Genomic DNA, 14,614 nt, shown 5'->3' with positions numbered 1-14,614 from the left:
CGTGTGGTGCTTTTGTACCAGGTTTTTTGGGTTTTCTAATTGGCCTTCGTCCATCATTTGGTTTGTCTGGATCCAATGGGTCCTTCTCTTCATCACTTAGTGATTCTTCATCAGGTCTTTTGTCTTTTCCGGTTGGATGTCTAGTATCAGGTTTTTCATCTGGATCAGTTGGTTCGTGTCCATCTGAGGGTTGATTTGGATCACGTGGTAGTTTTGTACCAGGTTTCCCTGGTTTTCTAATTGGCCTTCGTCCATCATTTGGTTTGTTTGGATCTAGTGGGTCCTTCTCTTCATCAATTGGTGATTCATCATCAGGTATTTTGTCTTTTCCGGTTGGATGTCTAGTGCCAGGTTTTTCATCTGGATCAGTAGGTTCGCGTCCATCTGAGGGTTGATTTGGAGCATGTGGTACTTTTGTACCAGGTTTTTTGGGTTTTCTAATTGGTTTTCGTCCATCATTTGGACTGTTTGAATCCAGTGGGTTCTCCTTTTCATCAATTGGTGATTCTTTATCTGGTTTTTCCTTTGTATCGGTTGGCTTTTTAGTTTCATGTTTTTTGGGTTTTCTTATTGTTTTTCGCCCATCATTTGGATTGTTTGGATCTAGTGGCTCCTCCTGTTCATCACTTGGTGATTCTTCATCAGGTCTTTTGTCTTTTCCGGTTGGATGTCTAGTGCCATGTTTTTCTTCTGAATCAGTAGGTTGGTGTCCATCTGAGGGTTGATTTGGATCACGTGGTAGTTTTGTACCAGGTTTCTCGGGTTTTCTAATTGGCCTTTGTCCATCATTTGGTTTGTTCGGATTCAGTGGGTCTTCCTTTTCATCACTTGGTGATTCTTCATCGGGTCTTTTGTCTTTTCCAGTTGGATATCTAGTGCCAGGTTGATTGTCTGGACTAGTTGGTATGTGTCCATCTGAGGGTTGATTTGGATCACGTGGTAGTTTTGTACCAGGTTTCTTGGGTTTTCTAATTGGCCTTCGTCCATCATTTGGTTCGTTTGGATCCAATGGGTCCTTCTCTTCATCACTTAGTGATTCTTCATCAGGTATTTTGTCTTTTCCAGTTGGATGTTTAGTGCCAAGTTTTTCATCTGGATCAGTAGGTTCGTGTCCATCTGAGGGTTGATTTGGAGCGTGTGGTACTTTTGTACCAGGTTTCTTGGGTTTTCTAATTGGCCTTCGTCCATCATTTGGTTTGTTTGGATCCAGTGGGTCCTCCTCTTCATCACTTAGTGAGTCTCCATCAGGTATTTTGTCTTTTCTGGTTGGATGTCTAGTGTCATGTTTTTCGTCTGGATCAGTAGGTTCGCGTCCATCTGAGGGTTGATTTGGATCACGTGGTAGTTTTGTACCAGGTTTCTTTGGTTTTCTAATTGGCCTTCGTCCATCATTTGGTTCGTTTGGATCCAGTGGGTCCTCCTCTTCATCACTTAGTGATTCTCCATCAGGTATTTTGTCTTTTCTGGTTGGATGTCTAGTGCCAGGTTTTTCGTCTGGATCAGTAGATTCGCGTCCATCTGAGGGTTGATTTGGATCACGTGGTAGTTTTGTGCCAGGTTTTTCGGGTTTTCTAATTGGCCTTCGTCCATCATTTGGTTTGTTTGGATCCAGTGGGTCCTCCTCTTCATCACTTAGTGAGTCTCCATCAGGTATTTTGTCTTTTCTGGTTGGATGTCTAGTGTCATGTTTTTCGTCTGGATCAGTAGGTTCGCGTCCATCTGAGGGTTGATTTGGATCACGTGGTAGTTTTGTACCAGGTTTCTTTGGTTTTCTAATTGGCCTTTGTCCATCATTTGGTTCGTTTGGATCCAGTGGGTCCTCCTCTTCATCACTTAGTGATTCTCCATCAGGTATTTTGTCTTTTCTGGTTGGATGTCTAGTGCCAGGTTTTTCGTCTGGATCAGTAGATTCGCGTCCATCTGAGGGTTGATTTGGATCACGTGGTAGTTTTCTACCAGGTTTTTCGGGTTTTCTAATTGGCCTTCGTCCATCATTTGGTTTGGTTCGATCCAGTGGGTCCTCCTCTTCATCAATTGGTGATTCTTCATCAGGTCTTTTGTCTTTTTCGGTTGGATGTCTAGTGTTAGGTTTTTTGTCTGGATCAGTTGTTTCCTGTCCATCTGAGGGTTGATTTGGATCACGTGGTAGTTTTGTACCAGGTTTCTTGGGTTTTCTAATTGGCCTTCGTCCATCATTTGGTTCGTTTGGATCCAATGGGGCCTTCTCTTCATCACTTAGTGATTCTTCATCAGGTATTTTGTCTTTTCCAGTTGGATGTTTAGTGCCAAGTTTTTCATCTGGATCAGTAGGTTCGTGTCCATCTGAGGGTTGATTTGGAGCGTGTGGTGCTTTTGTACCAGGTTTTTTGGGTTTTCTAATTGGCCTTCGTCCATCATTTGGTTTGTCTGGATCCAATGGGTCCTTCTCTTCATCACTTAGTGATTCTTCATCAGGTCTTTTGTCTTTTCCGGTTGGATGTCTAGTATCAGGTTTTTCATCTGGATCAGTTGGTTCGTGTCCATCTGAGGGTTGATTTGGATCACGTGGTAGTTTTGTACCAGGTTTCCCTGGTTTTCTAATTGGCCTTCGTCCATCATTTGGTTTGTTTGGATCTAGTGGGTCCTTCTCTTCATCAATTGGTGATTCATCATCAGGTATTTTGTCTTTTCCGGTTGGATGTCTAGTGCCAGGTTTTTCATCTGGATCAGTAGGTTTGCGTCCATCTGAGGGTTGATTTGGAGCATGTGGTACTTTTGTACCAGGTTTTTTGGGTTTTCTAATTGGTTTTCGTCCATCATTTGGACTGTTTGAATCCAGTGGGTTCTCCTTTTCATCAATTGGTGATTCTTTATCTGGTTTTTCCTTTGTATCAGTTGGCTTTTTAGTTTCATGTTTTTTGGGTTTTCTTATTGTTTTTCGCCCATCATTTGGATTGTTTGGATCTAGTGGCTCCTCCTGTTCATCACTTGATGATTCTTCATCAGGTCTTTTGTCTTTTCCGGTTGGATGTCTAGTGCCATGTTTTTCTTCTGAATCAGTAGGTTGGTGTCCATCTGAGGGTTGATTTGGATCACGTGGTAGTTTTGTACCAGGTTTCTCGGGTTTTCTAATTGGCCTTTGTCCATCATTTGGTTTGTTCGGATTCAGTGGGTCTTCCTTTTCATCACTTGGTGATTCTTCATCGGGTCTTTTGTCTTTTCCAGTTGGATATCTAGTGCCAGGTTGATTGTCTGGACTAGTTGGTATGTGTCCATCTGAGGGTTGATTTGGATCACGTGGTAGTTTTGTACCAGGTTTCTTGGGTTTTCTAATTGGCCTTCGTCCATCATTTGGTTCGTTTGGATCCAGTGGGTCCTCCTCTTCATCACTTAGTGATTCTCCATCAGGTATTTTGTCTTTTCTGGTTGGATGTCTAGTGCCAGGTTTTTCGTCTGGATCAGTAGATTCGCGTCCATCTGAGGGTTGATTTGGATCACGTGGTAGTTTTGTACCAGGTTTTTCGGGTTTTCTAATTGGCCTTCGTCCATCATTTGGTTTGTTTCGATCCAATGGGTCTTCCTCTTCATCAATTGGTGATTCTTCATCAGGTCTTTTGTCTTTTTCGGTTGGATGTCTAGTGTCAGGTTTATTGTCTGGATCAGTTGTTTCCTGTCCATCTGAGGGTTGATTTGGATCACGTGGTAGTTTTGTACCAGATTTCTTGGGTTTTCTAATTGGCCTTCGTCCATCATTTGGTTTGTTTGGATCCAATGGGTCCTTCTCTTCATCACTTAGTGATTCTTCATCAGGTATTTTGTCTTTTCCAGTTGGATGTTTAGTGCCAAGTTTTTCATCTGGATCAGTAGGTTCGTGTCCATCTGAGGGTTGATTTGGAGTGTGTGGTACTTTTGTACCAGGTTTTTTGGGTTTTCTAATTGGTTTTCGTCCATTATTTGGACTATTTGAATCCAGTGGGTCCTCCTTTTCATCAATTGGTGATTCTTTATCTGGTTTTTCATTTGTATCGGTTGGCTTTTTAGTTTCAGGTTTTTTGGGTTTTCTTATTGTTTTTCGCCCATTATTTGGATTGTTTGGATCTAGTGGCTCCTCCTCTTCATCACTTGGTGATTCTTCATCAGGTCTTTTGTCTTTTCCGGTTGGATGTCTAGTGTCAGCTTTTTCATCTGGATCAGTTGGTTCGTGTCCATCTGAGGGTTGATTTGGATCACGTGGTAGTTTTGTACCAGGTTTCTTGGGTTTTCTAATTGGCCTTCGTCCATCATTTGGTTTGTTTGGATCTAGTGGGTCCTTCTCTTCATCACTTAGTGATTCTTCATCAGGTATTTTGTCTTTTCCAGTTGGATGTCTAGTGCCAGGTTTTTCGTCTGGATCAGTAGGTTCGCTTCCATCTGAGGGTTGATTTGGATCGCGTGGTAGTTTGGTACCAGGTTTCTCTGGTTTTCTAATTGGCCTTTGTCCATCATTTGGTTTGTTTGGATCCAATGGGTCCTCCTCTTCATCAATTGGTGATTCATCATCAGGTATTTTGTCTCTTCCGGTTGGATGTCTAGTGCCAGGTTTTTCATCTGGATCAGTAGGTTCGCGTCCATCTGAGGGTTGATTTGGAGCATGTGGTACTTTTGTACCAGGTTTTTTGGGTTTTCTAATTGGTTTTCGTCCATCATTTGGACTGTTTGAATCCAGTGGGTTCTCCTTTTCATCAATTGGTGATTCTTTATCTGGTTTTTCGTTTGTATCGGTTGGCTTTTTAGTTTCAAGTTTTTTGGGTTTTCTTATTGTTTTTCGCCCATCATTTGGATTGTTTGGATCTAGTGGCTCCTCCTCTTCGTCACTTGGTGATTCTTCATCAGGTCTTTTGTCTTTTCCGGTTGGATGTCTAGTGTCAGCTTTTTCATCTGGATCAGTTGGTTCGTGTCCATCTGAGGGTTGATTTGGATCACGTGGTAGTTTTGTACCAGGTTTCCCTGGTTTTCTAATTGGCCTTCGTCCATCATTTGGTTTGTTTGGATCCAGTGGGTCCTTCTCTTCATCACTTAGTGATTCTTCATCAGGTATTTTGTCTTTTCCAGTTGGATGTCTAGTGCCAGGTTTTTCGTCTGGATCAGTAGGTTCGCTTCCATCTGAGGGTTGATTTGGATCGCGTGGTAGTTTGGTACCAGGTTTCTCTGGTTTTCTAATTGGCCTTTGTCCATCATTTGGTTTGTTTGGATCCAATGGGTCCTCCTCTTCATCAATTGGTGATTCATCATCAGGTATTTTGTCTCTTCCGGTTGGATGTCTAGTGCCAGGTTTTTCATCTGGATCAGTAGGTTCGCGTCCATCTGAGGGTTGATTTGGAGCATGTGGTACTTTTGTACCAGGTTTTTTGGGTTTTCTAATTGGTTTTTGTCCATCATTTGGACTGTTTGAATCCAGTGGGTTCTCCTTTTCATCAATTGGTGATTCTTTATCTGGTTTTTCGTTTGTATCGGTTGGCTTTTTAGTTTCAAGTTTTTTGGGTTTTCTTATTGTTTTTCGTCCATCATTTGGATTGTTTGGATCTAGTGGCTCCTCCTCTTCGTCACTTGGTGATTCTTCATCAGGTCTTTTGTCTTTTCCGGTTGGATGTCTAGTGTCAGCTTTTTCATCTGGATCAGTTGGTTCGTGTCCATCTGAGGGTTGATTTGGATCACGTGGTAGTTTTGTACCAGGTTTCCCTGGTTTTCTAATTGGCCTTCGTCCATCATTTGGTTTGTTTGGATCCAGTGGGTCCTTCTCTTCATCACTTAGTGATTCTTCATCAGGTATTTTGTCTTTTCCAGTTGGATGTCTAGTGCCAGGTTTTTCGTCTGGATCAGTAGGTTCGCTTCCATCTGAGGGTTGATTTGGATCGCGTGGTAGTTTGGTACCAGGTTTCTCTGGTTTTCTAATTGGCCTTTGTCCATCATTTGGTTTGTTTGGATCCAATGGGTCCTCCTCTTCATCAATTGGTGATTCATCATCAGGTATTTTGTCTCTTCCGGTTGGATGTCTAGTGCCAGGTTTTTCATCTGGATCAGTAGGTTCACGTCCATCTGAGGGTTGATTTGGAGCATGTGGTACTTTTGTACCAGGTTTTTTGGGTTTTCTAATTGGTTTTCGTCCATCATTTGGACTGTTTGAATCCAGTGGGTTCTCCTTTTCATCAATTGGTGATTCTTTATCTGGTTTTTCGTTTGTATCGGTTGGCTTTTTAGTTTCAAGTTTTTTGGGTTTTCTTATTGTTTTTCGCCCATCATTTGGATTGTTTGGATCTAGTGGCTCCTCCTCTTCATCACTTGGTGATTCTTCATCAGGTCTTTTGTCTTTTCCGGTTGGATGTCTAGTGTCAGCTTTTTCATCTGGATCAGTTGGTTCGTGTCCATCTGAGGGTTGATTTGGATCGCGTGGTAGTTTGGTACCAGGTTTCTCTGGTTTTCTAATTGGCCTTTGTCCATCATTTGGTTTGTTTGGATCCAATGGGTCCTCCTCTTCATCAATTGGTGATTCATCATCAGGTATTTTGTCTCTTCCGGTTGGATGTCTAGTGCCAGGTTTTTCATCTGGATCAGTAGGTTCGCGTCCATCTGAGGGTTGATTTGGAGCATGTGGTACTTTTGTACCAGGTTTTTTGGGTTTTCTAATTGGTTTTCGTCCATCATTTGGACTGTTTGAATCCAGTGGGTTCTCCTTTTCATCAATTGGTGATTCTTTATCTGGTTTTTCGTTTGTATCGGTTGGCTTTTTAGTTTCAAGTTTTTTGGGTTTTCTTATTGTTTTTCGCCCATCATTTGGATTGTTTGGATCTAGTGGCTCCTCCTCTTCGTCACTTGGTGATTCTTCATCAGGTCTTTTGTCTTTTCCGGTTGGATGTCTAGTGTCAGCTTTTTCATCTGGATCAGTTGGTTCGTGTCCATCTGAGGGTTGATTTGGATCACGTGGTAGTTTTGTACCAGGTTTCCCTGGTTTTCTAATTGGCCTTCGTCCATCATTTGGTTTGTTTGGATCCAGTGGGTCCTTCTCTTCATCACTTAGTGATTCTTCATCAGGTATTTTGTCTTTTCCAGTTGGATGTCTAGTGCCAGGTTTTTCGTCTGGATCAGTAGGTTCGCTTCCATCTGAGGGTTGATTTGGATCGCGTGGTAGTTTGGTACCAGGTTTCTCTGGTTTTCTAATTGGCCTTTGTCCATCATTTGGTTTGTTTGGATCCAATGGGTCCTCCTCTTCATCAATTGGTGATTCATCATCAGGTATTTTGTCTCTTCCGGTTGGATGTCTAGTGCCAGGTTTTTCATCTGGATCAGTAGGTTCGCGTCCATCTGAGGGTTGATTTGGAGCATGTGGTACTTTTGTACCAGGTTTTTTGGGTTTTCTAATTGGTTTTTGTCCATCATTTGGACTGTTTGAATCCAGTGGGTTCTCCTTTTCATCAATTGGTGATTCTTTATCTGGTTTTTCGTTTGTATCGGTTGGCTTTTTAGTTTCAAGTTTTTTGGGTTTTCTTATTGTTTTTCGTCCATCATTTGGATTGTTTGGATCTAGTGGCTCCTCCTCTTCGTCACTTGGTGATTCTTCATCAGGTCTTTTGTCTTTTCCGGTTGGATGTCTAGTGTCAGCTTTTTCATCTGGATCAGTTGGTTCGTGTCCATCTGAGGGTTGATTTGGATCACGTGGTAGTTTTGTACCAGGTTTCCCTGGTTTTCTAATTGGCCTTCGTCCATCATTTGGTTTGTTTGGATCCAGTGGGTCCTTCTCTTCATCACTTAGTGATTCTTCATCAGGTATTTTGTCTTTTCCAGTTGGATGTCTAGTGCCAGGTTTTTCGTCTGGATCAGTAGGTTCGCTTCCATCTGAGGGTTGATTTGGATCGCGTGGTAGTTTGGTACCAGGTTTCTCTGGTTTTCTAATTGGCCTTTGTCCATCATTTGGTTTGTTTGGATCCAATGGGTCCTCCTCTTCATCAATTGGTGATTCATCATCAGGTATTTTGTCTCTTCCGGTTGGATGTCTAGTGCCAGGTTTTTCATCTGGATCAGTAGGTTCACGTCCATCTGAGGGTTGATTTGGAGCATGTGGTACTTTTGTACCAGGTTTTTTGGGTTTTCTAATTGGTTTTCGTCCATCATTTGGACTGTTTGAATCCAGTGGGTTCTCCTTTTCATCAATTGGTGATTCTTTATCTGGTTTTTCGTTTGTATCGGTTGGCTTTTTAGTTTCAAGTTTTTTGGGTTTTCTTATTGTTTTTCGCCCATCATTTGGATTGTTTGGATCTAGTGGCTCCTCCTCTTCATCACTTGGTGATTCTTCATCAGGTCTTTTGTCTTTTCCGGTTGGATGTCTAGTGTCAGCTTTTTCATCTGGATCAGTTGGTTCGTGTCCATCTGAGGGTTGATTTGGATCGCGTGGTAGTTTGGTACCAGGTTTCTCTGGTTTTCTAATTGGCCTTTGTCCATCATTTGGTTTGTTTGGATCCAATGGGTCCTCCTCTTCATCAATTGGTGATTCATCATCAGGTATTTTGTCTCTTCCGGTTGGATGTCTAGTGCCAGGTTTTTCATCTGGATCAGTAGGTTCGCGTCCATCTGAGGGTTGATTTGGAGCATGTGGTACTTTTGTACCAGGTTTTTTGGGTTTTCTAATTGGTTTTCGTCCATCATTTGGACTGTTTGAATCCAGTGGGTTCTCCTTTTCATCAATTGGTGATTCTTTATCTGGTTTTTCGTTTGTATCGGTTGGCTTTTTAGTTTCAAGTTTTTTGGGTTTTCTTATTGTTTTTCGCCCATCATTTGGATTGTTTGGATCTAGTGGCTCCTCCTCTTCATCACTTGGTGATTCTTCATCAGGTCTTTTGTCTTTTCCGGTTGGATGTCTAGTGTCAGCTTTTTCATCTGGATCAGTTGGTTCGTGTCCATCTGAGGGTTGATTTGGATCACGTGGTAGTTTTGTACCAGGTTTCCCTGGTTTTCTAATTGGTCTTCGTCCATCATTTGGTTTGTTTGGATCCAGTGGGTCCTTCTCTTCATCACTTAGTGATTCTTCATCAGGTATTTTGTCTTTTCCAGTTGGATGTCTAGTGCCAGGTTTTTCGTCTGGATCAGTAGGTTCGCTTCCATCTGAGGGTTGATTTGGATCGCGTGGTAGTTTGGTACCAGGTTTCTCTGGTTTTCTAATTGGCCTTCGTCCATCATTTGGTTTGTTTGGATCCAATGGGTCCTCCTCTTCATCAATTGGTGATTCATCATCAGGTATTTTGTCTCTTCCGGTTGGATGTCTAGTGCCAGGTTTTTCATCTGGATCAGTAGGTTCGCGTCCATCTGAGGGTTGATTTGGAGCATGTGGTACTTTTGTACCAGGTTTTTTGGGTTTTCTAATTGGTTTTCGTCCATCATTTGGACTGTTTGAATCCAGTGGGTTCTCCTTTTCATCAATTGGTGATTCTTTATCTGGTTTTTCGTTTGTATCGGTTGGCTTTTTAGTTTCAAGTTTTTTGGGTTTTCTTATTGTTTTTCGCCCATCATTTGGATTGTTTGGATCTAGTGGCTCCTCCTCTTCATCGCTTGGTGATTCTTCATCAGGTCTTTTGTCTTTTCCGGTTGGATGTCTAGTGTCCGGTTTTTCATCTGGATCAGTTGGTTCGTGTCCATCTGAGGGTTGATTTGGATCACGTGGTAGTTTTGTACCAGGTTTGTCTGGTTTTCTAATTGGCCTTCGTCCATCATTTGGTTTGTTTGGATCCAGTGGGTCCTTCTCTTCATCACTTAGTGATTCTTCATCAGGTGTTTTGTCTTTTCCAGTTGGATGTCTAGTGCCAGGTTTTTCTTCTGGATCAGTAGGTTCGCTTCCATCTGAGGGTTGATTTGGTTCACTTGGTAGTTTGGTACCAGGTTTCTCTGGTTTTCTAATTGGCCTTTGTCCATCATTTGGTTTGTTTGGATCCAATGGGTCCTCCTCTTCATCAATTGGTGATTCATCATCAGGTATTTTGTCTTTTCCGGTTGGATGTCTAGTGCCAGGTTTTTCATCTGGATCAGTAGGTTCGCGGCCATCTGAGGGTTGGTTTGGAGCATGTGGTACTTTTGTACCAGGTTTTTTGGGTTTTCTAATTGGTTTTCGTCCATCATTTGGACTGTTTGAATCCAGTGGGTTCTCCTTTTCATCAATTGGTGATTCTTTATCTGGTTTTTCGTTTGTATCGGTTGGCTTTTTAGTTTCAGGTTTTTTGGGTTTTCTTATTGTTTTTCGCCCATCATTTGGATTGTTTGGATCTAGTGGCTCCTCCTGTTCATCACTTGGTGATTCTTCATCAGTTCTTTTGTCTTTTCCGGTTAGATGTCTAGTGTCAGGTTTTTCGTCTGGATCAGTTGGTTCGTGTCCATCTGAGGGTTGATTTGGATCACGTGGTAGTTTTGTACCAGGTTTCTCTGGTTTTCTAATTGGCCTTTGTTCATCATTTGGTTGGTTTGGATCCAGTGGGTCCTCTTCTTCATCAATTGGTGATTCTTCATCAGGTCTTCTGTCTTTTCCGGTTGGATATCTAGTGTCAGGTTTTTCCTCTGGATCAGTTGGTTCGTGTCCATCTGAGGGTTGATTTGGATCACGTGGTAGTTTTGCACCAGGTTTCTCTGGTTTTCTAATTGGCCTTTGTCCATCATTTGGTTGGTTTGGATCCAGTGGGTCCTCCTCTTCATCAATTGGTGATTCATCATCAGGTATTTTGTCTTTTCCGGTTAGATGTTTAGTGCCAGGTTTTTTGTCAGGATCAGTTGGTTTGCGTCCATCTGAGGGTTGATTTGGTTCACGTGGTAGTTTTGTACCAGGTTTCTCGGGTTTTCTAATTGGCCTTTGTCCATCATTTGGTTTGTTTAGATTCAGTGGGTCTTCCTTTTCATCACTTGGTGATTCTTCATCAGGTCTTTTGTCTTTTCCAGTTGGATATCTAGTGCCAGGTTGATTGTCTGGATCAGTTGGTTCGTGTCCATCTGAGGGTTGATTTGGATCATGTGGTAGTTTTGTACCAGGTTTCTTGGGTTTTCTAATTGGCCTTCGTCCATCATTTGGTTTGTTTGGATCCAGTGGGTCCTCCTCTTCATCACTTAGTGATTCTCCATCAGGTATTTTGTCTTTTCTGGTTGGATGTCTAGTGCCATGTTTTTCATCTGGATCAGTAGGTTCGCGTCCATCTGAGGGTTGATTTGGATCACGTGGTAGTTTTGTACCAGGTTTTTCGGGTTTTCTAATTGGCCTTCGTCCATCATTTGGTTTGTTTCGATCCAGTGGGTCCTCCTCTTCATCAGTTGGTGATTCTTCATCAGGTCTTTTGTCTTTTTCGGTTGGATGTCTAGTGTCAGGATTTTTGTCAGGATCAGTTGGTTTGCGTCTATCTGAGGGTTGATTTGGATCACTTGGTAGTTTTGTACCAGATTTTTCGGGTTTTCTTATTGGCCTTCGTCCATCATTTGGACTGTTTGGATCCAGTGGGTCCTTCTCTTCATCACTTAGTGATTCTTCATCAGGTACATTGTCTTTTCCAGTTGGATGCTTAGTGCCAGGTTTTTCATCTGGATCAGTAGGTTCGCGTCCATCTGAGGGTTGATTTGGAGCGTGTGGTATTTTTGTACCAGGTTTTTTGGGTTTTCTAATTGGTTTTCGTCCATCATTTGGACTGTTTGAATCCAGTGGGTCCTCCTTTTCATCAATTGGTGATTCTTTATCTGGTTTTTCATTTGTATCGGTTGGCTTTTTAGTTTCAGGTTTTTTGGGTTTTCTTATTGTTTTTCGCCCATCATTTGGATTGTTTGGATCTAGTGGCTCCTCCTCTTCATCACTTGGTGATTCTTTATCAAGTCTTTTGTCTTTTGTCTTTTCCAGTTGGATGTCTAGTATCAGGTTTTTGTCTGGATCAGTTGGTTTGAGTCCATCTGAGGGTTGATTTGGATCACGTGGTAGTTTTGTACCAGGTTTCTTGGGTTTTCTAATTGGCCTTCGTCCATCATTTGGTTTGTTTGGATCCAGTGGGTCCTCCTCTTCATCACTTAGTGATTCTCCATCGGGTATTTTGTCTTTTCTGGTTGGATGTCTAGTGCCAGGTTTTCCGTCTGGATCAGTAGGTTCGCGTCCATCTGTGGGTTGATTTGGAGCGTGTGGTACATTTGCACCAGGTTTTTCGGGTTTTCTAATTGGCCTTCGTCCATCATTTGGTTTGTTTGGATCCAGTGGGTCCTCCTCTTCATCATTTGGTGATTCTTCATCAGGTCTTTTGTCTTTTCTGGTTGGATGTCTAGTGCCAGGTTTTTCGTCTGGATCAGTAGATTCGTGTCCATCTGAGGGTTGATTTAGATCACGTGGTAGTTTTGTACCAGGTTTTTTGAGTTTTCTTATTGGCTTTCGCCCATCATTTGGTTTGTTTGGGTCCTGTGGGTCCACTTCTTCTACACTTGATGATTCTTCTTCTGAACTTTTGTCTTTTCCAGTTGGCTTTTTAGTTACAGTTGTTTGGGGTTTTCTTATTGTGATTCCCCCGTCATTTGGTTTGCTTGGATCCAATGGATCTTCTTTTTCAGCATTTGGGGAGTCTTCACCTTGTGATTTTTCTTGTCCAGTTTGCTTTCTAGAACCAGGTTTTCTAGTTTGTCTTTGCCCATCATATGGTTTGTCTGTATCCAGTGAGTCCTCCTCTTCATCACTTGTTGATTCTTCATATGGTTTTTGATACTTTTTAAATGGATTTCTATAGACAGGTTTTTGGGGTTGTCTAATTGGCCTTCGCCTATTATTTGACTTATTTGGATTTAGTGGGTCCTCCTCTTCATCACTATCTTGTCTTTGGCCCTTTCTGTTTGGCTTCTTAGATCCAGTTTTTTGGGGTTTTCCAATTGGTCTTCGCCCATTATATGGTTTGCTTGGATCATCTGGCTCCTCTTCATTATTTGGAGAGTCTTCATCTGGTCTGTAGTATTTTCCCTTTGGCTTTCTACTATTATGTGTTTTGTTTGGATCTGTTTTTTTGTGTCTATTTGAGTATTGATTTGTATCATGGGGCTTTTTTCTACCAGGTGTTTGTGGCTTACCAGTTGTTCTGCGCTTATTTTTTTGTTTTCTTGGATCCAGTGATGAGTCTTCATCTAGTCCTTGGTCCTTTCCTGTTGGTTTTCTAGTTCTTTTTTTTTTGTTTGGATTAATTGTTTTGATTTTATCTGGGGTTTTTTTTGGTTTCTGTTTTCTGCCAGGCTTTTGTCCCTCATTTGTTTTTGATGTATGAAGTGGTTGTTCCTCTTCATCACTAGGCCAGTCTTCTTCTGTTTAAATGAAACAGTTTGTGAATGTACAGTTTTTTGTTATTTGTTACAGATCAATTTTTAGAATAGATATGTCATAGTTCAGCAGTCTCAAAATGTGTTAATGATATTTTCATAAATACAGCTATATCTTGTAGTTTAAATATAGCACAAACCTAAAATGTTTGTTTTTTGAAAGTTCATGAAACCTTTATCGACTAATTTTTTGCCATCTGTGTACTAATAGAGGGATTTACTCTTGCTGTCCATAGGACACAACATGAAATTTGAGAACATTTCTTCAAGACTGACAGTTGTTACAAATAGAGATAAAAAACTGAAAAAGAGATCTCACCACTCATTTATCAGGAATTGCCAATGCCCAGTCCCTTTTAAATGCATCTGGTTCCATCCACTTTTTGCCTAATATTGCAGACAGTGTCGCTTCTTGCACACGCATCTCTTTTTTTAAATATTGGGTCTTATAGAGGAAAGAGTGCTCAGAAATATAGTCTCAGCACTTCTTCATGCATTATGCTCGGCATGACGGGTTATTATAGGTACAGATCAAGAGCAGTACAGGATAGAGGCAGTGAACAGTTCACGCGACTCCGAATTTCAAACGTGATTAACAAACATTACAATGGAGAAGTGAAGATTCACTTCAATTATCCAATTAATTTGAAAAGAAAATCCCTATTCACATATTTTATCTGCACATGAATTTGTTGTGTGAACATTCTTACGTTTTTCAGTAATTCAGCCCAAATGTTACATAGTTAGTCTGGTTGAAAAAAGTCCACCTGGTTCAACCAATAGAAGTTAAACAAAAATGTATACAATCCTATATACACAATCCTATACCCACAACTGATCCAGGGGAAGGCAACAAAGCCCAATAAAGCATGATCCAATTTACTCCAATAGGGGAAAAAATCCTTCCTGATCTCCCAAGAGGCAATTGGATATTCCCTAGATTAACCTAACCTTTAAAAATGTATATCCAGTTACAGTCAGGTCCATAAATGTTGGGACATCGACACAATTCTAATCTTTTTGGCTCTATACACCACCACAATGGATTTGAAATGAAACCAACAAGATTTGTTTAACTGCAGACTTTCAGCTTTAATTTAAGGGTATTTACATCCAAATCAGGTGAACGGTGTAGGAATTACAACAGTTTGTATATGTGCCTCCCACTTTTTAAGGGACCAAAAGTAATGGGACAATTGGCTGCTCAGCTGCTCCATGGCCAGGTGTGTGTTATTCCCTGATTATCCCATTTACAAGGAGCAGATAAAAGGTCCAGAGTTCATTTCAAGTGTGCTATTTGCATTTG

At 41.4% G+C, this 14,614-nt stretch overlaps 1 protein-coding gene across 1 annotated transcript in view; it reads right to left on the bottom strand.

Annotated features, from left to right (window-relative positions):
• The window catches only part of LOC141102974 (uncharacterized), a 248,270-nt gene that overhangs the window by 113,004 nt on the left and 120,652 nt on the right, over positions 1-14,614 (bottom strand). The window contains exon 27 of the mRNA XM_073592043.1: positions 19-13,293. Coding sequence (XP_073448144.1) covers positions 19-13,293 — 13,275 coding nt within the window. The remainder of the gene's footprint in view (positions 1-18; positions 13,294-14,614) is intronic.

Source organism: Aquarana catesbeiana, linkage group LG07, assembly GCF_042186555.1.
Source record: "Aquarana catesbeiana isolate 2022-GZ linkage group LG07, ASM4218655v1, whole genome shotgun sequence".
Lineage (NCBI taxonomy): Eukaryota > Metazoa > Chordata > Amphibia > Anura > Ranidae > Aquarana > Aquarana catesbeiana.
This window is presented reverse-complemented; position numbering and strand designations above follow the sequence as displayed.